A 22,732-nucleotide genomic window follows, 5' to 3' on the forward strand; every position below is an offset into this window, starting at 1 on the left:
GACATGCGGGGAGAGTGTCCCCGGGATTCCGTGGGGACACCCCGGGGACATGGGGGGACACCGGGGGGACAGGAAAGGGATGCAGGGATAGGGAAAGAGGATAAGGGAATGTGGGGACCGCATCCCGGGGGTTCTCTGGGGACAGCGGGGGACACCGCGAGGGATCAGCCCGGGCTCTGTGCAGTGCGGACGGTGGCGGGGGACACCCCGGGGACATTCAGGGGGACACCAGGGGACACCAGCCCGGGCTCTGTGCAATGCGGAGGATGGCACGGAACACCCTGGGGACATTCAGGGGGACACCGGGGGACACCAGCCCGGGCTCTGTGCAATGCGGAGGATGGCACGGAACACCCTGGGGACATTCAGGGGGACACCGGGGGACACCAGCCCGGGCTCTGTGCAATGCGGAGGATGGCACGGAACACCCTGGGGACATTCAGGGGGACACCAGGCCGAGCTCTGTGCAATACGGGGTTGGCAGAGAACATCCCGGGGACATTCAGGGGGACACTGACTGACACCGAGGGACCCTGGGGGACACCAGGCCGGGCTCTGTGCAATACGGGGGGTGGCAGGGAACACCCCGGGGACATCCAGGGAGAAACTGAGGGACACTAAGCCGGGCTCTGTGTAATGCGGACCATCCCGGGGACACTCGGGGGGACACCGAGTGACACCGAGGGACCCTGGAGTACACCAGGCCGGGCTCTGTGCAATGCGGGCGGTGACCGGGAGATGTCCCCGCATCGCCCCGCGATTCCCCCGCCATTGTCCACCGCCTCCGCCGCGATGCTCCCGCCTCCTCCGGCTCCTCCCGCATCCCTCCGGCTCCTCCCGCATCCCCGGCCCCGCCGCCGCCGCTCGGAGCAGGTAGGGCCGCGCCGGGGTGCGGAGGGAGCGGGGGGCTCTGCTCGCCTCGTCCCGGGGTCCCCCCGCTTTAAAAAAAAGAAAAAAAATATTATATTTTCTATTGAAATGTAGGCTTGTGTATCCGTAATTCCCCTCCCGGTGCTGCTCGCGTTCCCGGCTCATCCAGAGAGCAGCGGGGAAACCCCAAAAGCTGCGGGGGGAACGCGGCGCTGCCCCTTTCCCAGGGCACGGGGAGGGGTCGGGGGTCCCGGGATGTCCCCTCGGGCAGCGGGAATTTTGGGGGGGGTTTGGAGGAGGGGAACAATGAGATGGAGCCCGAGGAACGGTGGAGTTGGGGACAGGGGACACGGCTGGTGAGGGGGGGTCAGGGACAAGGATGAGGACAGGGATGGGGACAGGGGGATGGAAATAGGGATGGGGATCACAGAATCCTGGAATGGTTTTGGTTCTTGGGGGTTGGACCCTCTGGTCCCCACCCCCTGGGCAGGGATGCCACCCTTTGGATCAGTGTCTGGGGACAGGGACAACAGGGGCAAGGACAGGGACAGGGACAGGGACAGGCCAGCCGTGGTGTGAGGCCGAGCAGGCTCAGCTCAATCCCAACCCTAAACCCCGCCGCTTTTAGGGGCAGGAGGCTCTCGTGAGGATGCCGGAGGGATCCCTGCGCATCCCAAACCCGCGGGAACAAATCCCGGATAACAAATCCCGGAGCTGCGGGAGCTGCTCCCTTTGGGAGAGGGAGCTCCGTCCTCTCCCCCTGCGGCTGTGTGCACGGCTGGGATTGTTCCCGGGATCCGGGCCCAGCTCAGCCAACACCAGCGTGACCGGGAAAATCAATCCTTCCTTCCCGGAGCGCCAGGGACGGGATAACAGCGAGCTGTGGGCTGAGGGAATGCTCCTGGAGCCTGGGATCCCCAGGAAAATCAATCCTTGCTTCCCAAAATGTTAGTGATTGGGGTAACAGGGAGCTGTGGGATGGGGAAACCTGCCCGGAGCCCAGATTTCCCAGGAAAATCAATGCTTCCTTCCCAAAATGTTAGGGATTGGTGTAACAGGGAGCTGTGGGGTGAGGGAACCTGCCCATCCCGGAATTCCCGGGAGAACCTGCCCCACCTCCCCGCCTCCGGAGCGCCCTCCTCAATCCCAGAGGGAGGCTGGAGCCAGGAGCCAGAGGATCCAGAGGATCCAGATTATCCGTCCCTTCCAAGCCTGCAGCTGGGCATTCCTTGTCTGCTGCAGTGGGAGCAGGTGCTCCATGCTGGGATTCACCGGGAATCACTGGGATTCACCGGGAATCACTGGGATTCACTGAGAATCACCGGGATCCCCTGGGATGTGGCAGCCAGAGCACATCCAGGGATACCCCAGGATGGGAAGGGCTGTGCAAGGCCAGGGACTGGAAAGGTTTGGGGAGGGTCCCTCCAAAGGCAGCAGAATTCCCAGCCCCATCCCGGTTTTCCGTGCCTATGGAGTGTCCTTGGGCTCACAAATCCTGCGGGATGAGCAACACCAGGAGATGCTTCCCATTCCAGGCTGGGATGGGGCTGGTGAGGATTATGGGGCCCTAAAAGGGGTTGGGATTCACTCTGGGATGATCCCAGTTGTCCCTGTATCCCTGGGATGATGATCCCAGTTCTCCCTGCATCCCTTTTTTCCTTCCAGTGGGTTAAATTTCCTGGATTTGATGGATGCATTTGTGACTCCAGAAATTAAACCCTCTGCGGGTTGCTTTATTTTTATTTTTTCCCATGATTTTGGAGACCGGGTTTCCTTTTGGGATTTTCAATTCCGGGATGGGAATTGGGAGTTTCCCCCCGTTCATCCCAGGGTGATCCATGTGCTCCCTGCATCCCGACAGCAGCATCTGGCAGCGGGAGAGGAGCCCCATGGCAACAGGGAAGGGCCGGGAGCGTTTTCCATGGATACAGCAGCGGGATCCATCCCCCGGGGCCGCCCTGGGGATGAGGGATGGGCAGGGAGGGTGATCCCAAATCCATCCTAAGTCTATCCCAAAATCCATCCCAAATTTGCCCCAAAATCCATCCCAAATCTGTCCCAAATCCTGCTGCTGCTTCCCAGCGCGTGCTCCACGTGGATCAGCTCTCGGGGTGGGTTTAGGGTGGGTTTTTGCAGGGTTTTGGGGCTGATTTTGTGCTGTTTTTGGGGCAGTTTTAGGGGCGTTGTTAGGATGGGTTTGGGGTGTTTTTGTGAATGTTTTTGCAGCGTTTTGGGGGTGTTTTGGGGGCGAGTTTTGGGCAGCTTTCGGGGTGTTTTTGGGGTGAGTTGGGGATTTTTTGGAGTGGTTTTGAGGTGTTTTGGGGGCGGTTCGGGGGTGTTTTATGGGAGGTTTTATGGGGTGTTTCTGGGCTGTTTTTGTGGTGGTTTTGGGGTGTTTTTGAGGTATTTTTAGGGCTCCTGCCCCTGCTGCCCCTCCTGTCCCCTGTGCCGCCGCTGCCGGGTGGGTGGCAGGGAGGAAGCTGAGATTTGCATAGGACACAGGTGGTGACATCGGGGACAGTGTGACACCACCCCGGAGGTGGCCCTGACCCCCCTGACCCCGGCCCTGGGGCGGGGGGTGACAGATTCCGAAAGTCTGGGTGTAGGTGTGACACGGGGACAGGGACAGGTGGTGGCTCCGGGGCTGGGGTGGGGTCTGGAGCTGCCTGGGGACACTGTGGGGACCCGTGGGGGCAGGAGTAGGGGTGTCACAGCTCTCCTTGGAAGGACCCCCTCTGTCCCTGGTCCCCATTGTCCCCTCCGTTGTCCCCAGCTGTCCCCAAGGGACCCAGCTCCAGGAGGTGCCTCAACCTTCAACCCCACCTTGGTCCCCTCCATTGTCCCCTCCATTGTCCCCAACTGTCCCCATTATGGACCCAGCTCCAGGAGGTGCCTCCCCGCTTCAGCCTTGTCCCCTTGTCCCCTCCATTGTCCCCTCCATTGTCACCTCCATTGTCACCTCCGTTGTCCCCAGCTGTCCCCAGGGGACTCAGCACCAGGAGGTGCCCCAACCTTCAACCCCACCCTGTCCCCTCCGTTGTCCCCAGTTGTCCCCATCACAGGCTTGGTTCAGGAGGTGCCTCTCCACCTCTGTCCCCTCCCTTGTCCCCTCCATTGTCCCCAGTTGTCCCCAGTTGTCTCCAGCTCCAGAAGGTCCCTTTCCCCTTGTCCCCTTGTCCCCTTGTCCCCTTGTCCCCTTGTCCCCTCCGCTGTCCCATCACGGCCTTGCTGCCTCCAGGTTCTCCCTCTTTTATTTTTGTCTTCCCCCACTGCGGGATTTGGGATTCTCTCATCCCAAACTTCTCCAGGGCAGGATTTCCTCCCGAGGGTGGAAATCCTTGGAAAAAAAACCAACAAAAACCCCGACGGGAGAGCCTCTGGCAGCGTCCAGGCTGCACATCCTGCCTGCTCCAGAGCGCTGGGCTGGCCTCAGGAGAAAAATCAGCTGCGAGAGCAGGAAAATCCTCCAAAACGGGTCAGGAAGCGGGGCTGGATCGTTGGGATGAAATCCAGATTGTTCCTGCTGCTCTCCCAAAAAATCCCGGTGTGGGCATCCAGCTCCAAAGCCCCCCTCTGGAAATCTGGGATTGTGACCCCCGGGGATTTGGGGTTGGGGTTTTTATGTGCTCAGGGTGGGGAATGAAGAGGGAGATGCCTGGAAAAGTGCCGGGATGGGATTTGGGGAAATCCGGCCTCCTTCGCTTCCAGAGGGGTTTGGGGTTGATGGATGAGTTTGTGGCTCCGGGAGTGAAACATTCTGGAAGTTGTTTTGGGGGTTTTTTTCCCCACATGGTTTTTTCAGGCCAAGTTCGCTTTTGGGACTCGCAATTCCAAAACCAGGAATTGGGAATTCCAAACAGCACCTGGAGACTGATCCCAAAGGGTTTTCCACGGGGGGATTGTCACGCAAAATTCCTCATTTCCCTCCTGGGGGCAGTTTTTTTGGGATGGGAGGGATTGGATCCCACTTTTCCTGGAGCTTGGGATCCTTGGGAACACACTGCCCCCGTGCCCTGGGACAAAATCCTGGAGCATCGCTGAGCTCTGTGCATCCAGGGATCTTTGTCACCTCCCTCGGGGGTGACAGCGGCCGGGCAGGGATCATTGCAGAGGCCAGGAAATCATTCCAGAGGCCGGGAATTCCGGCTGGGAGCAGCAGGATGGAGGTGAAGGCCGGCCCTTTATCCGGGAGGCTCCTCCCTCGGTTATGAAAGGATCGGGAATTGCGTCCTTGAGAAGCAGAACCGCCAGGAATGTGTCCCGGCGGGTCCCCGAGCCAGGTGACATCCCGTGGTGGCAGTCACACCCCTCGGCGGGGCTTCGCTCCGGCTCTGTGGGGTCGAACCCACTTCCAAACCCATTCCCAGCCCCATTCCCAGCCCCATTCCCGCCCCACAAGCGGCTCCCAGCTCCAGAGGGATGCAGATGTTTGTCTTGGAGACCAGCGCCGAGCTGTGGCTTCGTCAGCCGCAAAATCCCGCCGGGGGTTTATTGCTTTTGGGTTAAAAGCAGATTTTCCTCTGCTCGCCTTCCAGCTTTCGGGATTTCTTGCAGTTTTGTTTTTTTTTCCAGGAAAAAGCTGCAGCTGCCAGCAGGGAATGCCAGGGATGGGAACGTTCCCAACCTCTCAGTTCCCCTCCTGGAGCCACGTTTTTGTTTTGTTTTATTTTTTTCCAGCACTAAAATCCCTGGATGAGGATGAGCTGGTGGCCGAGGGGCTGAGAGGGACTTGGGAAGGGACAAATCCCATGGGAATTGTGGAGCTCATTAGGAACCATCTGGTGCTGCAGAGCTCGGGGTCAGGGGGGTCCTTGGGAGGGGGGGTGACATGTCCAAGAGGTGACAAACCCCCCCCAGGACCGGCCTGGGGACACCCAGGGCTGGAGCGAGGTGGCCACTGGTCACTTGTGGGGCTGGAGGAGTCCCCAGGCATCTCCTGGTTCTGGTGGTTTGGGATTTAGGATTGGATTTTTTTTTTTCTCCCCAAAACGGGCGTGGTGATGCTCAGAGCTCCCGGGAAAAATATTTGGGATTGCTGGGAAGGGAGAGTGGCTCCTTTTGACCCAAAATTGGGGCATCAACAGAACCCTGTGTGGGATGCAGAGGGGAGACACAGAGCAGACCTGGCCTGAGCCCCAAAAACTGAAGGTCCCATGAACCAAACCTATCCAAAACCCAAAACTGAAGATCCCATGAACCAAACCAGCCCAAAACCCCAAAAACAGAAAGTCCTGTGAGTTAGACCTGTCCAAAACCCCAAAACCAGGAGGTCCTGGGAGTCAAACCAGTCCAAAACCCCAAAACTGAAGGTCCCATGAACCAAACCTATCCAAAACCCCAAAAACAGAAGGTCCTGCGAGTCAGACCTGCCCCAAACCCCAAACCCTGGAGATCCCTGCTGGTGATTTTTGGAGCTGAGCAGTGTCTGGGTGGGTGCTGGGGAATATCCGTGAAATCCAGAAGTTTCCTGTTCTGCCTTTAAAATCCCAGGATTTGCAGGCTGGGGCTGAGTTTATTTTTTTAATCTCAAATCATTTTTATAAAAGAATAATTTTATAAAATCAAATAATACGTATGAAATAAAATATCGTTTATAAAATTAAATGTAAAACAGGATAGAAATCATATATATATATAAAATATGTATATTATATAGTACATATATAGTGTACATTATCTTATATTATATTATATATAATGCATATAATATATAATATATGACATGTATAATATATAATATATATTTTATATTATGAATCATCTATTATAAGTATTAATCTCATATATTATAATAGAAATTATATATGTGAGTGTAATTATTTTATATATATTATTATTATATATATTTATATATTATATATTTATAATAATATATATAATATATATATTATTATATATAATATATATTCTATATATTTATATCTTTATACATATATTTAATATAAATTTCTATATAAATTCATAATATTACATATATTAAAATTTTATAACCCATAAAATAAAATATAAATTCACTAAAATCCCGGTGCTGGGCCAGCCTCAGGGGGTTGGGGGTGGCTCAGCCCCAGTCCCAGGTGCTGATGCTGCTGCCCTCCCCAAACCTGGAGCTGATTTTATCCTTGGGGGAGAGAAAACCTCCAGGTTTTCAGAGTCGTGTCCGTGGGCTCCTGGGGAAGTGGGAGCAGCAGCAGCTGCAGCCAAATCTTTATTTTTACCCCGGCCCTGCTGGGCCCCCGCACGTTTCCCTTTCTGCAGGGCAGAGGAAGGGCTGAGGCAGCAGCTGCCGGCCTTCCTCATCCAGAACATTCCAGAGGGGTGGGAGAGGATTTTTGGGATATTCCGTCCCACCCCTGTCACGGGCAGGGACATTCTCCATGAGCCCAGGGTGATCCAGCCCGGCCCGGGACACTCCCAGGGGTGGGGCAGCCACGGATTGTCTGGGAATTGATTCCGTTAATCCTACATCTTTCGCCATTCCCACCACCCATGGGTGCCCCTCCATGGATCCCTCACCTTGCCTGTTCCCACCATCCATGAATCCCTCATCTTTCGCCATTCCCACCACCCATGGGTGCCCCTCCATGGATCCCTCACCTTTCCCCATTCCCACCATCTGTGAGACACATCGCTACACATGGCTGCTCATCCATGAATCCGTCACCTTTCCCCATTCCTGCCACCCATGGGTGCCCCTCCGTGAATCCCTCAGCTTTCCCCATCCATGGGCACCCATCCATGAATCCCACACCTCTCCCATTCCCCCCACCCATGGCTGTGATCCATTAACCCCACCCCTTTTCCCATTCCCAAAATCCTTTCATCCCTCACCTTTCCCTATTCCCACCATCCATGAATCCATCACCTTTCCCCATTCTCATCACCCATCCATTAACCTTTCCCAGTTCCCAAAATCCCTTAATCCCTCACTTTTCCATATTCCCACTGCCCATGGCCACCCCTCCATTAACCCCACACCTTTCCACATCCATGGGCACCCATCCATTCATCCCTCACCTTTCCCATTCCCCCCACCCATGGCTGTGATCCCTTAACCCCACACCTTTTCCCATTCCCACAATCCCTTAATCCCTCACCTTTCCCTATTCCCTCCATCCATGAATCCATCACCTTTCCCCATTCCCAAAATCCCTTAACCCCACAGCTCTCCCATTCCCCCCACCCGTGGCTGCCATCCCTTAACCCCACACCTTTTCCCATTCCCCAAATCCCTTAACCCCACACCTTTCCCCACTCCCAAAATCCTTCAACCCCAAACCTTTCCCTATTCCCACCATCCATGAATCCATCACCTTTCCCCATTCCCACCATTCATGGCTGGGATCCCTTAACCCCACTCCCCAAATCCCTTAATCCCTCACCTTTCCCTATTCCCACCATCCACGAATCCATCACCTTTCCCCATTCCCACCACCCATGGCCACCCATCCCTTAACCCCACACCTTTCCCCATTCCCGCCATCCATTCATCCCACACCTCTCCCATTCCCAAAACCCCTTAACTCCACACCTTTCCCCACTCCCCACATCCCTTAACCCCAAATCCCTTTCCCCACTCCCCAAATCCCTGGCGGCCGCCCCGTTAACCCCTGTGTGCCCGCTCCGCAGGCCGCCGCCGCACGATGCCGTTCTCCTGATCCCGCTGCCCGCAGGATGTCGGGCCCCGGCGCGCAGTGGCCGGCGCTGGAGTCGGTGGGGCTGAGCCGCACGGAGCTGGCGCTGGCCGAGGCGCTGCAGATGGAGTACGACGCCCTGTCCCGCCTCCGCCAGGACAAGGAGGAGAGCCGCGCCAGGAAGGAGCAGCTCCAGGAGCGTCCCCTCATCTCCTGGGATGATCCCGTGGACAGGAATGGCTGCGCCGGCATCAAAGCGGCGCGGGGGCTCTCCGGCTCCGACCCCACGCTCAGCTACAACGTCCCCGCTGTCCCCGAAGGTCCCCAAGTGCCACCAGGGCCAGGCCCTGCCCGGCTGGAGCCTCAGCCGTGGAGGAAGGATCCCCTGAGCGAGGATTACCTGTTCATCCTGGAGGGCTCGCAGCGGGATTTCCTCGGGGAGCCCCTCAACGGCTCCCAGCCCCACGACGGCAGCGGTTCCCCCAAAAAGCTCTCGCCGCCCCCTCTGCCCCCCAGGCACCCTCTGTGGGGCTGTCCTGAGGGCGGCCAGCGCTCGGGGAAGGCGTCCCCGCTGTCCCCAAAGAGCCAAGGCCAGCCCAGGGACATCAACATGTTCTCGGTGGCTCAGGACAAGCTTTTGGGGCGCCGCATCTCGCAGGAGGATCCCTACGGCGTGGACGCCATCACCTGCCTCAACCTCAAATCCACCTACGAGTCCGAGGTGCTGCGGGAAGCGGCTTCCCGGGGCTGGAAGGAAGGCAGGAGCATCCTGGAGAAGGAATCCAGCGGGAAGCCGGTGGCAAGGAGCAAGACCATGCCGCCCCAGGTGCCCCCGCGCACCTTCGGGGCCCAGAGGGGGCAAAGGAAGAACCTGGCGCCCAACAGGAACCGCAGGATCTCCGTGGAGCCCGTGAGGGGATTCCTCCTGATGGGGCTGGGAACTGGGGCGGGGATGGGAATTCAGAGTTGGGATGTCCCAGAGCTGGGAATTCAGAGTTGGGATGTCCCAGAGCTGGGAATTCGGAGTTGGGATGTCCCAGAGGTGGGAATTCGGAGCTGGGCGTCCTTCAGCGTGGGGTCACCTTGTTCCATCCTTGTTGGACATGGATTGTTGTGTGGGGTGTGGGGAGAGGCACCTGAGCATGGAGACATCCCAGGAGCCAGACCTGTCCAGAGCCCCAAAAACTGCAGTTCCCATAAGCTGGACTTGTCAAAAATCCCAAAACTGCAGTTTCTGTGAGCCAGACCTGTTCAATACCCCAAAACTGGAGGTCCCATCTGTCAGACCAATCCAAAACGCCAAAATTGAATGTCTCATGGGCCAGACCTGCCCAGAGCTCTAAAATGCAGTTCCCACGAGCCAGACCTGCCCAAAACCCCAAAACTGAAGGTCCTGTGAGTCAGACCTGCCCAGAGCCCCAAAAACTACAGGTCCCATGAGCCAGACCTGTCCTGAATCCCAAAACTGAAGGTCCCACCAGCCAGCCTTGGCTGGAACCCCAAAACGTGGAGTTCCCATGGGCCAGTCCTATCCTAAACCCCCAACCCTGGGATGAATCCGACCTTTCCAGAGGGGTGGGACACCCCTGTCCCCACCACGGTGGCCCTGGTGTGGCCCAGGCTGCTCCAGTGGGGGGGTCTGGGTGTCCCCATGGGGGTGTGGGCCCTGGGGGTGGCCCCCAGGTGACAGGCTGGTGTCCTGCCCCACAGGTGGCCCCCCGGCCCCACTCCCTGGCCAATGGCTACGAGCTCTTCGAGGTGTCCGAGGAGCGGGATGAGGAGGTGGCCGCCTTCTGTCACATGCTGGATGTGTGAGTGACCCGAAATGTCCCCAAAACAGCACAAATGGGGTTCAGGGCCACCCCGAGGGGATTCAGGGGCACAAAAAGGGATCCAGGGGCACCCCAAAGGGATTCAGGGCCACCAAAAGGGGCTTCAGGGCCACCAAAAGGGGTGTCAGGGCCACCTCAAGTAGATTCAGGGCCACTTCAAAGGGATTTAAGGCCACCAAAAGGGGATTTGCCACCCTAAAGGGGCTTCAGGGCCACCTAGAGGGGACTCGGGACCACTAAAAGGGGATTGGCCACTCAAAGGGATTCAGGGCCACCCCAAGGGGTATCAGGGCCACTCCAAGGGGCTTTAGGGCCACCAAAAGGGGCCTCAGGGCCACCAGAAGGGGCTTCAGGGCCACCCAGAGGGGACTCGGGACCACTAAAAGGGGGACTGGCCACCCCAGAGGGATTCAGAGCCACCAAAGGGGCTTTGGGGCCACCCCAAATAGATTTAGGGCCACCCCAAATAGATTTAGGGCCACCCAAGGGCGTGTTCCCAAAGGTGCCGAGCCCTCGTGGTGCCAACGGGGGATTCAAGGCCCATCCAGGTGATTTTTGGGGCGGGAGGGGGCCACACCCCCAAATCCAGGGATCCCTGAGCCCGTCGGTGATCCCGCAGGCTGCGCTCCAGCTCGGGCAGCAGCACGGATTATCCCGGCACGGGGCTGGTGTGGAATGCTGTGGACGGGAGCCCCGAGCAGCCGGGCCCCGGCGTCAGCCTGAAGGTGACGGTGCTGTGCGAGGGCCTGAGGGAGCCGCTGACCTTCACCTGCGACTGTGAGTGCCGCAGGGCGCGGGGACGGCTGGAGTTACGGCGTTCCCGACGTTCCCGACATTCCCGCTGTTCCTGACGTTCCCACCAATCCTGATGTTCCCACCATTCCCACCATTCCTCCATTCCCACCAATCTTGACGTTCCCGCTGTTCTGACATTCACAGTGTTCCTGATGTTCCCACCAATCCCATCATTCCCAGCAATCCCGCCATTCCCACCATTCCCACGTTCCCACATTCCCACCATTCCCACCAATCTCACCATTCCCTCCCTCCATTCCCAGCAATCCCTCCATTCCCACAATTCCCAGCAATTCTGCCATTCCCAGCGTTCCGCTGTTCCTCCCATTCCCGCCAATCCCGCAGTTCCTGCTGTTCCTGTCAACCCCACCGTTCCCACCATTCCCGTAATTCCTGCCATTCCCAGCATTCCCGCAGTCCCCATCATTCCTGCCATTCCCACAGTTCCCACCAATCACACAGTTCCCATTTCTGCCATTCCTGCTGTTCCTACCAATCCCACCATTCCCACCAATCCCACCATTCCCACCATTTCCCACATTCCCACCATTCCCACCAATTTCACATTCCCCACCAATCCCATATTCCCACATTCCCGAGGATTCAGGCGCTCCCGTGTCCCCTCAGGCTCCTCCACCGTGGACCTGCTCATTTACCAGGCGCTGTGCTACACCCACGACGAGCTCCACGCCGTCGACGTCGAGGATTTCCTGCTCAAGATCTGCGGCCTCGAGGAATTCCTGCAGAAGTGAGTGTCCAGGGGAAAACGGGAGGAAAAAAGGGGGAAAACAGGGGAAAAATGGGGGGGAAAAACTGAAAAAATGGGGGAAAGCAGGGAAAAAACTGTCCCTGTCATTCCCATCTCCAGAATTCCCTGTCACTCCCATCTCCAGAATTCCCACTGCCATTCCCAGCTCCAGAATTCCCCCCGCCATTCCCATCTCCAGAATTCTCTGCCACTCCCATCTCCAGAATTCCCCGTTATTCCCATCTCCAGAATTCCCTGTCATTCCCATCTCCAGAATTCCCCCACCATTCCCATCTCCAGAATTCCCCCTGTCACTCCCAAGGTCTTCCCTGTCGTTCCCAGCTCCAGAATTCCCTGCCATTCCCAGCTCCAGGATTCCCCCTGTCACTCCCATCTCCAGGATTCCCCATTATTCCCAGCTCCAGGATTCCCCCTGCCACTTCCAGCTCCGGAATTCCCCGTTATTCCCATTTCCAGGATTTCCTCTGTCATTCCCAGCTCCAGAATTCCCCCTGGCATTCCCAGTTCCAGAATTCCCTCTGTCACTCCCACCTCCAAGGTATTCCCTGCCATTCCCATTTCCAGAATTCCCATCTCCAGAATTCCCATCTCCAGAATTCCCATCTCCAGAATTCCCTGCCATTCCCAGTTCCAGAATTCCCCGTTATTCCCATCTCCAGAATTCCCATCTCCAGAATTCCCATCTCCAGAATTCCCTGCCATTCCCATCTCCAGGATCCCCCAGTCCCTCTCTGCAGCCTCTCCGATCCCAGCTCAGCTTCCCAGGGCGGTTCCTGCCGGGCTCTGCAGGGGAAGGAGGGAAAACAATTCCTCATTCTTTGGGTTTCCTGGTGCCGCAGAAGTCCCTGTGCGGGCCCTGAGCCAGGAGATCCTGCTGCGGGATTTTGGGGTGCGGGACCTCGGGAGGGATTTTGGGGCACCCAGGGGGGATTTGGGGCGTACCCAGGGGGGATTTTGGGATTGGACACTCCAGGAAGAATTTTTTGGGGCACCCAGGGGGGATTTTGGGGGCACTCCAGATCAGATTTTGGGGCATTCCATGTGGGATTTTCAGATGGGCCACCCCAGGTGGGATTTTGGGGGTGCCCAGGTTGGGTTATGGGACACTCAGGTTAGATTTTGGGATGGGGTACCCAGAGGAGATTTTGGGGTGCCCCGGGCGGGATTTTGGGCCACTCCAGGTGGGATTTTGGGATGGGGAACCCCAGGTGGGATTTTGGAGCACCCAGGCAGGATTTTTGGGGCACCCAGGTTGGATTTTGGGGGTACCCAGGTGGGATTTTGGGGGTACCCAGGGGGGATTTTTGGGGCACTGAGGCAGGATTTTGGGATTGGACACTCCAGGAAGAATTTTTTGGGGCACCCAGGGGGGATTTTGGGGGTACTCCGGATCAGATTTTGGGGCATTCCAGGTGGGATTTTTGGGACTCCCAGGTGGGATTTTGGGATGGGGCACCCAGGTGGGATTTTGGGGTACCCCGGACAGGAATTTGGGGCACTCCAGGTGAGATTTTTGGGGCACCCAGGTTGGATTTTGGGGCACTCAGGTGGGATTTTTGGGGCACTGAGGCAGGATTTTGGGGTGTGGCACTCCAGGTGGGATTTGGGGCCCCGGGCAGGATTTTGGGGTTCCCCGGGCAGGATTTGGGGTTCCCCGGGCAGGATTTTGGGGTTCCCCGGGCAGGATTTTGGGGCCCCGGGCAGGATTTTGTGGTTCCCCGGGCAGGATTTGGGGCGCGGGCTGAGCCGGGGCTCTGTCCCCGCAGCAAACACGCCCTGGGCAGCCACGAGCACATCCAACAGTGCCGCAAATTCGACACCGAGATCCGGCTGCAGCTGCTGAGCAGGAGCCGCGCCCGCAGGGAGCTGGCCAGGACGGTGCGTTTGTCACCTCCCGGGGACACCGGGGCGTTGTCACCTCCCGGGGACACTGAGGGGCATTGTCACCTCATGGGGACACCTCCCTGAGACAGCGGGACATTTTCACCTCCTGGGACACCGAGGGACATTGTCACCTCCCCGGGGACACCAGAGTCATTGTCACCTCTTGGGGACACTGAGGGGTCACTGTCACCTCCCGGAGACACTGAGGGGTCATTGTCACCTTCCTGGGGACACCGGGGCACTGTCACCTCCCGGGGACACCTCCCGGGGACACTGAGGGGCACTGTCACCTCCCCGGGGACACTGAGGGGTCATTGTCACCTCCCTGGGGACAGCGGGGCACTGTCACCTCCCGGGGACACCTCCCGGGGACACTGAGGGGCACTGTCACCTCCCCGGGGACACTGAGGGGTCATTGTCACCTTTCTGGGGACACCGGGGCACTGTCACCTCCCGGGGACACCGGGGCATTGTCACCTCCCAGGGACACTGAGGGGTCATTGTCACCTCCCTGGGGACACCGGGGTCATTGTCACTTCTCTGGGATACTGGGGGCACTGTCACCTCCCTGAGACTCCTCCCTGGGACATTGGGACTTTAGGGTCACCTCCCTGGGACACTGGGGGGTCATTGTCACTCCCTGGGACACTGGGGGTGGATGTCACCTCCCTGGGACATGGGGGTGGGTGTCACCTGCCGGTGTCCCCGCTGAGGTCCCCTGTGTCCCCAGGCCAGCGATGACCGCAGCCCGTCCACCCTCAACCACTGCGTCCACCTGCAGGAGCGGCCCGTCAAACAGACCATCAGCAGGTACGGGGACGGGGACAGCCACCGGGGCCACCACGGGGACAGAGACACTGCCACCCCGGGGACAGGGACAGCCACTGGGGCCACCACTGCCACCACGGGGACAGGGGACACTGCCACCCCGGGGACGGGGACAGCCACCAGGGCCACCATGGGGACAGGGACAGCCACCGGGGCCACCACTGCCACTGCAGGGACAGGGACAGCCACCGGGGCCACCACGGGGACAGAGACACTGCCACCCTGGGGACAGGGACAGCCACTGGGGCCACCACTGCCACCACGGGGACAGGGGACACTGCCACCCTGGGGACAGGGACAGCCACCACTGCCACCATGGGGACATGGGACACTGTCACCTGTGCCACCACTGCCACTGCGGGGACAGGGACAGCCACCGGGGCCACCATGGGGACATGGGACACTGTCACCACAGCCACCATGGGGACATGGGACATGTCACCTGTGCCACCACTGCCACCGTCACCACTGCCACCATGGGGACACAGGGACGCTGTCCCCAGTGCCACCCAGGGGCACACGGTGACACTATCCCCAGTTCCCACTCAGGGGGACATGGTGCCATGTCCTCGTGGTGGGACACACAGTGGCACTGTCCCCAATCCCCACCTGGTGGGGACCCTGTGGCCCTGTCCCGATGTGGGGGGCGCACTGTGGCACTGTCCCCGCGTGTCCCCACATGTCCCCTGTCCCCCAGGCAGGCCCTGAGTCTCCTCTTCGACACCTTCCACAACGAGGTGGACGCGTTCCTGGCGGCCGAGGTGAGCGGTGACCTCGGGGTGGCCTCGGGGTCACTTTGGGGTCACTTTGGGCTCACCTCGGGGTCACTTTGGGGTCACTTTGGGGTCACTTTGGGGTCACTTTGGGGTCACTTTGCTGTGGCTCCTTTCCCCTTCTCCTCGTGGGATTCTGTGTCAGACAAAGGCCAGGAATCCTGGAATACCCACCGCGGGAAGGGATCCAGCCTCTGCAATGGGGGAAATCAGGGAAAATGGGGTCAGGGGCACCCCAAAACCCCCAAAACTCCCCCCAAATCCATAGGGGGACCCCAAAAAGTTTTCCCAACTCTCCTGGAGCCCGTTCCCTGGGGATCCTTTCCCAATGACCACCTCCCCTGGGTTTTTCCCCTAAAATCCACCTAAAAAGGTGGGAAAACAGCGAAACTGAGGCACAGAGCACTCTGTCCTTGTCACAAATGTGTGACAAGGGTGTCCCCACCATGTCCCCTGTCCCCCCGGCAGGAAAATGCGGTAAAACCCCAAAATCCATAGGGGACCCCAAAAGTTTTCCTAATTTTCCTGGAGCCAGTTCCCTGGGGATCCTTTCACCACCCTCCTGGGAAAGATTCCCTAAAATCCACCTAAAAAGGTGGGAAAACAGCGAAACTGAGGCACAGAGCACTCTGTCCCCATGCTAGGCGTGTGACAAGGGTGTCCCCACCGTGTCCCCTGTCCCCTCGGCAGGAAAATGGGGTAAAACCCCAAAATCCATAGGGGGACCCCAAAAGTTTTCCTAATTTTCCTGGAGCCAGTTCCCTGGGGATCCTTTCACCAACCTCCTGGGAAAGATTCCCTAAAATCCACCTAAAAAGGTGGGAAAACAGCGAAACTAAGGCACAGAGCACTCTGTCCTTGTCACAAACGTGTGACAAAGGTGTCCCCACCGCGTGTCTCCTGTCCCTCCAGCAGGAAAATGGGGTAAAACAGGGTCAAGGGTCACCCCAAAATCCATAGGGGACCCCAAAAGTTTTCCCAACTCTCCTGGAGCCCGTTCCCTGGGGATCCTTTCCCAATGACCACCTCCCCTGGGTTTTTCCCCGAAAATCCGCCTAAAAAGGTGGGAAAACAGCGAAACTGAGGCACAGATCACTCTGTCCCCATGCTGGGCATGTGACAAAGGTGTCCCCACCGTGTCCCCTGTCCCCCCGGCAGGGAGATGTCCCCCTGAAGGCCGAGCGGGTGATCCAGTCGGTCATGGCCATCTGCAACGCGCTGGCGGCCGTGGAGTCGCAGGAGATCACGGCTGCCCTCAACCAGATGCCGCCCTGCCCGTCCCGAATGCAGCCCAAAATCCAGAAGGTGAGCCAGGGCCACTGCGGGGCCTCGGGGAAATCAGCCCCAGGAGGTGGGAGAGGGGAAAAAGAAAAAAAAAAATATATATGTATGTGTCACATCTGGCTCTTTTCCCGATTTTCCACCACGTGGAAAAATCCCTGAATAGGATCTGGCAGCTTGAGGTGGTTACGTAAAATCCTCCTTGGCAGAGCCGGGCTGGAGTTCAGGGGTTTCTTGTGGTTTCTCTCCTTTTATTTTGTGGTTTTTCTTTTTTTTTTGAGGGGTGGTTTCTTTTTTTTTTTTTTTTTTTTTGTGATTTCTCTTTTTTTTCTGTGATTTTTTTTTCCCCTCTCCGCAGGATCCAACTGTTCTGGCCAAGAGGGAAAATCGAGGTATTTTCTCTTCTCCTGCTCCTTTTTCTGGGCTCAAGTTCGTGCTGCTTTTTCATCTCCAAACCTCTCCTCCCCCTCCAAGTCTTGAGGCCAAAAAACAAAAACCGGGTTGGAAACCGGTCTGGTTAAAACAAAAAAAGCTTTAAAAAAAAAGAAATGAGGATTTTGGGGAGTGTTGCTGCTCCCTGTGAGCTCCAAATGAAAAACCTGGAATTCCCCTCGCCCCAAATGGGAAGTTTGGAATTCTCCCTGGCATTGATTCACCCGTGGGTGGGAGGGGGAGCAGAGTGGGGGGGTCCCAAATCCAGGTTTGAGGGATGGATCCCTGAGGGATTCATGGATTCCTATGGAATCAATGGCTCCCTGAGGGACTGACAGATCCCCTGAGGAATCAATGGATCCATGAAGGATTCACGAATTCCCATGGAATCAGTGGCTCCCTGAAGGACTGATGGATCCCTGCCCCATTTCCCTGATGGATCGACAGATCCCTGAGGGATTTACAGATCCCTGCCCCATTTCCCTGATGGATCGACAGATCCCTGAGGGATTCACGGATTCCCACAGAATCAATGGCTCCCTGAGGGATTTACAGATCCCTGCCCCATTTCCCTGATGGATCCAGGGATCCCTGAGGGATTCACGAATTCCCATGGAATCAGTGGCTCCCTGAGGGACTGACAGATCCCTGCCCCATTTCCCTGATGGATCGACAGATCCCTGAGGGATTTACAGATCCCTGCCCCATTTCCCTGAGGCATTGATGGATCCCCTGAGGAATCAATGGATCCATGAAGGATTCATGAATTCCCATGGAATCAGCGGCTCCCTGAGGGACTGACAGATCCCTGCCCCATTTCCCTGATGGATCGACAGATCCCTGAGGGATTCACGGATTCCCACAGAATCAATGGCTCCCTGAGGGATTTACAGATCCCTGCCCCATATCACTGATGGATCCAGGGACCCCTGAGGGATTTACAGATCCCTGCCCCATTTCCCTGATGGATCCAGGGATCCCTGAGGGATTCACGGATCCCCACGGAACCAAAGGCTCCCTGGGGGCCTGACGGATCCCGCGCCGGTGTTCCCCCGCAGAGAGGATCGTGGAGAGCCTGACGGCCGCCATCCTGAACCTGGTGGAGCTCTACTGCAGCACCTTCAACGCGGATTTCCAGCCGGCGGCGGCCGGGAGCCGGCGGCCGGGCGGGGCGCAGGAGGCGCGGCTGCTGCCCTGTCCCTTGTCCTTCACCGTCTACGCCACCCACCGCATCCCCATCACCTGGGCCGCCAGGTGAGCGCCTCACCTGGGCACCGCACACCGCCCCGGGGGGTGGCTGTGTCCCAAAGGTTCCCGGGGATTCGGGGTGAGGAGTTAGGGAGTTGGGGTGTCTCGTCCGGGGTGGGGTTGGAGGGAAGGATGAGGGGGTGAAATGGGAATTCTTCGGAGGTGAGGGTGGGGTTGGGAATTGTGGGGTGTTGTGAGAGGGGAGGAAGCATCAATTCCAGCCCCAAGTCCTGACCTGGGCGTGGGAATGTTGGGATACCCCAAAATCCCACTGTGTGACTGGGAATGCTGGCACTGGGACACCCCAAAATGCCACTGCGTGTTCCTGGGACTCCCTAAAATCCCACTGTACGTTTGGGACATGTCAAAATCCCACTGTGTTCCCGGGAATGCTGGCACTGGGACAGCCCAAAATCCCACCGTGTTCCTGGGAGTTCTGGACACCCCAAAATCCCACTGGCACTGGGACACCCCAAAAATCCCCATATGTGACTGGGAATGGTGGCACTGGGACACCCCCAAACCCCTGCCTGTTCCTGGGGAACGCTGGCACTGGGACACCCCAAAATGCCACTGTGGGTCTGGGACACCCCAAAATCCCCCGTGTCCCCGGGAGCGCTGGCACTGGGACACCCCAAAATCCCCATGTGTGGCTGGGAATGCTGGCACTGGGACACCCCAAAATGCCGCTGTGCGTCTGGGACACCCCAAAATCCCCCCCGTGTCCCCGGGAGCGCTGGCACTGGGACACCCCAAAATCCCCACGTGTCCCCGGCAGCGCTGGCACTGGGACACCCCAAAATCCCCCGTGTCCCCGGCAGCGCTGGCACTGCCGCGATGTCCCCGCACCTCGGCCCGGCGTTGGCTCATCCCGAGGCCACCGCGCCACCCGGGGAGGAGGGGGAGAGGTGACAGATGGCCCCACGCGACATCAGCCCCGCCACAGCGGCGTGGCCCCTTTGTCCCGCTCCTCCGTGCCCGTGCCCGGCTCGGGGGAAGGACAGGGAGGGGACAAGGAGGGGACAGGAGCAGGGGGGGTGACGACAACGTCGCCGGCAGAGCCGCCCCGCCGGGGACCCCTCGCCTTTGTCCTTGTCCTTAATGTATTCCCCTTGGTGAGTGGCTCCGAACAAAGCGGCGAGCCTGGGAAATGCCGCCAGCCCCTGACCCCCGCGGCCCCCAGCCCTGCCCGGATTGTCGCAGCCCTGCCCGGATTGTCGCTCGGCACCTGCCACATGGCAGGGCCACCTCCCCCCCAACCCCCGTGTCCCCCCTCTCCCCGTGTGCCGGAATGCGCCGTGCCATATGGTGCTGGGGACATCGCCCGGGGGGGAAATGTCCCCGTTCTGTCCCCGTTTCCCATCCTCGGGGCGGGTTGTGGGGTGCTGGTAAAGCTCTATTGATTTCTCATCCTTGGGACAAGTTTTAGGGTCTCCAATGGCCCGGGTAAAGCCGCCACTCCTTTCCCATCCTCAGGACAGGATTTAGGGGTTCTGGTGGCCCTGGTAAAGTCCCCTCTCCCCTTTCCCGTCCTTGGGGAAGGATTTTGGGGCTCCAAAGTTAAAACTCCCCCACCTTTTCCCATCCTCGGGACAAGATTTAGGGTCTCCAATGGCCCTGGTAAAGCCTCCCCACCTTTTTCCATCATCAGGGCTGGATTATGGGGTTCTGGTGGCCCCAGTAAAGTTCCCTCAGCTCTTCCCCATCCCCGGGACAGGATTTAGGGGTTCCAGTGGCCCATATAAAACCTCCTCACCCCGTTCCCATTTTCAGGACACGATTTAGGGGGTTCTGTTTGCCCTGGTAAAGCCTCTCCCCTTTCCCATCCTCGGGGAAGGATTTAGGGGCTCCAAAGGTAAATCCCCCTCAACTTTTCCGTTCTCAGGACAGGATTATGGGGTTCTGGTGGCCCTGGTAAAGCCCCATCCCTTTCCCATCCTTGGGGAAGGATTTAGGGGCTCCAAAGCTAAAGCCCCCTCATCTTTTCCCATCCTCAGGACAGGATTTAGGGTGCTCTGGATAAAGCCTCATCCCGTTCCCATCTTTGGGGAGGGATTTAGGGTCTCCAGTGGTCCTGGTAAAGCCCCTCCAGCTTTTCCCATCACCAGGGCAGGATTTAGGGGCTCCAAAGATAAAGCCCCCTCACCTTTTCCATTCTCAGGACAGGATTTGGGGATTCTGGTGGTCTGGGTAAAACCCCACCCTTTTCTAATCCTCGGGGCAGGATTTGGGGGTTCTGGTAAAGTCCCTTTTTCCCTTTCCCATCCTCGGGGCAGGATTTAGGGGCTCCAAAGGTAAATCCCCCTCACCTTTTCCATTCTCAGGACAGGATTTGGGGGTTCTGGTGGCCCAGGTAAAACCCCACCCTTTTCTAATCCTCAGGGCAGGATTTAGGGGTTCTGGTGGCCCCAGTAAAGTTTCCTCTCCCCTTTCCCATCCTTGGGGAAGGATTTAGGGGCTCCAAAGGTAAAGCCTCCTCACCTTTTCCATTCTCAGGACAGGATTTGGGGGTTCTGGTAAAGTCCCTTTTTCCCTTTCCCATCCTCGGGGCAGGATTTAGGGGCTCCAAGGATAAATCCCCCTCACCTTTTCCATTCTCAGGACAGGATTTAGGGGTTCTGGTGGCCCTAGTAAAATTCACTCTCCCCTTTCCCATCCTCGGGGCAGGATTTGGGGGTTCTGGTAAAGTCCTTTTTTCCCTTTCCTATCCCCGGGGCAGGATTTAGGGGCTGGGGTGGCCCCACCCGGCTGATTTGGTGCTTTGGTGTTTCTCCCCCGCAGTTATGAAGATTTCTACCTCTCGTGCTCCCTCAGCCACGGCGGGAAGGAGCTGTGCAGCCCCCTGCTCACCAGGAAGGCCCACGTGCACAAATACCTCTTCCACCTCATCATTTGGGACCAGCAGTAAGGGCACGGGGGGCTGCCTTCATCGTCCTCACCGTCATCATCCTCCTCCCCTGATCCTCTCCCAGCCCTTTTTTTTTTTTTTTTTTTTTTCCCGGATTTTTTGGGGGTTTGGGTTATTTTTTGTTTTTGTTTTTCTTTTTTTTTTTTTTTTTTTTTTTTTTGGTTTTTGTTTAATTTTGGTTTGGGTTTTGGTTTGGTTTTTTGAGGGGTTTCTTTGGTTTGGAGGTGTTTTTTTTGGTTTTTCGGGTTTTTTGTGTTTTTGTTTGGTTGGTTGGTTGGTTTGGAGGTTTTTTTCTGTTTTTTGTTTGGTTTTTTGTGTGTGTTTTTTGGGCTGTTTTTGGTTTTGTTTTGGTTTTGTTTTGGGGGGTTTTGTTTGCTTTTTTGTTGTTGTTTTTTGGGTGTTTTTGGTTTTCTTTTTTTTTTTTTTTTCTTTGGTTTGGTTTGGTCTTGAGGTTGTTTGCTGGGTTTTTTCGTTGTTTTATTATTATTATTAATTGATTGACTGGTTGGTTTTTTGGGGGGATTTATTTTGGGGGGGGAGGTGTTGGAAGCTTTTGTGTCACTCCCCGGGAATAGCAACCCCCCTCCCTCCTGCCCTGGGAAAGGGGATCTGCTCCCGAAATAGCGGCGGGAGCAGGCGGAGGGAGCTCCGGCCACTCCCGGCGGAGGTGGGATAATTTTAGAAGGTGCCCCCAAGGACAGGGGCCCGGCGGGGACAGTGGTGAGCGATGCCGGGGACCCATCCCCTTCCTCCTCCTCCTCCTCCTCCTCCTCCTCCTCCTCCTCCCCGCGGGATGTAGCTGCCGGCCCGGGCTCTCTGTCTGTCTGTCTGTCTGTCTGTCTGTCTGTCCCCTCGGGACACCCATCCCGGGCTCTGGGGCAAGGTCAGTGCCTGGAGGGTCCTGGCCCTGCGGTCACCTTGGGGGCACGGAGAGCACAGCCCGGAGCTGTCACAGCAGCAGCCCGCTGTCCCCAAAGCTGTGTGGTGTTTGGGACAGCCAGGGACAGCCAGGGACTGCCAGGGACAGCCAGGGACTGCCAGGGACTGCCAGGGACAGCCCAGTGCCGGCAGCAAATGGGGCTGTAGGGTCGGGTTCTCCCGGGGCATCCCAAGGAGGGGAGTGGGAGAGACCATCCCCGGCACCCCGAGCTCGTCCCTGCACCCTGACCCCATCCCTGGCACTATAACCCCATCCCTGGCACCCCAACCCCACACCTGATGCTCTGAGCCCATCCCTGGCATCCCTGAGCCTGTCTCTGGCACCCCTAACCCCATCCCCAGCACCTCAAGCCCACCCCTGGCACTCTAACCCCACCCCTGGCACCCCGAGCTCTCCCCAACCCTCTGACCCTATCCCTGTCACCCCTGACCCCATCTCCAGCACCCTGACCCCATTCGCGGCCCCCTAACCCCACCCCTGGCACCCCGAGCCCATCCCTGTCACTCTGACCCCACCCCTGTCACTCTGACCCCACCCCTGT

At 57.8% G+C, this 22,732-nt stretch overlaps 1 protein-coding gene across 1 annotated transcript in view; it reads left to right on the forward strand.

The window, feature by feature from the left end:
* The first annotated feature begins 738 nt into the window (after positions 1-738).
* PIK3C2B (phosphatidylinositol-4-phosphate 3-kinase catalytic subunit type 2 beta) overlaps positions 739-22,732 on the forward strand; it is a 35,236-nt gene continuing 13,242 nt past the window's right edge. Inside the window, exons 1-12 of the mRNA XM_066335986.1 lie at positions 739-873; positions 8,497-9,411; positions 10,212-10,312; positions 10,953-11,110; positions 11,756-11,876; positions 13,664-13,775; positions 14,512-14,591; positions 15,307-15,370; positions 16,541-16,687; positions 17,022-17,055; positions 18,154-18,349; positions 21,125-21,247. Coding sequence (XP_066192083.1) covers positions 739-873; positions 8,497-9,411; positions 10,212-10,312; positions 10,953-11,110; positions 11,756-11,876; positions 13,664-13,775; positions 14,512-14,591; positions 15,307-15,370; positions 16,541-16,687; positions 17,022-17,055; positions 18,154-18,349; positions 21,125-21,247 — 2,186 coding nt within the window. The remainder of the gene's footprint in view (positions 874-8,496; positions 9,412-10,211; positions 10,313-10,952; positions 11,111-11,755; positions 11,877-13,663; positions 13,776-14,511; positions 14,592-15,306; positions 15,371-16,540; positions 16,688-17,021; positions 17,056-18,153; positions 18,350-21,124; positions 21,248-22,732) is intronic.

Source organism: Sylvia atricapilla, chromosome 25 (assembly GCF_009819655.1).
Source record: "Sylvia atricapilla isolate bSylAtr1 chromosome 25, bSylAtr1.pri, whole genome shotgun sequence".
Taxonomy (NCBI): Eukaryota; Metazoa; Chordata; class Aves; order Passeriformes; family Sylviidae; genus Sylvia; species Sylvia atricapilla.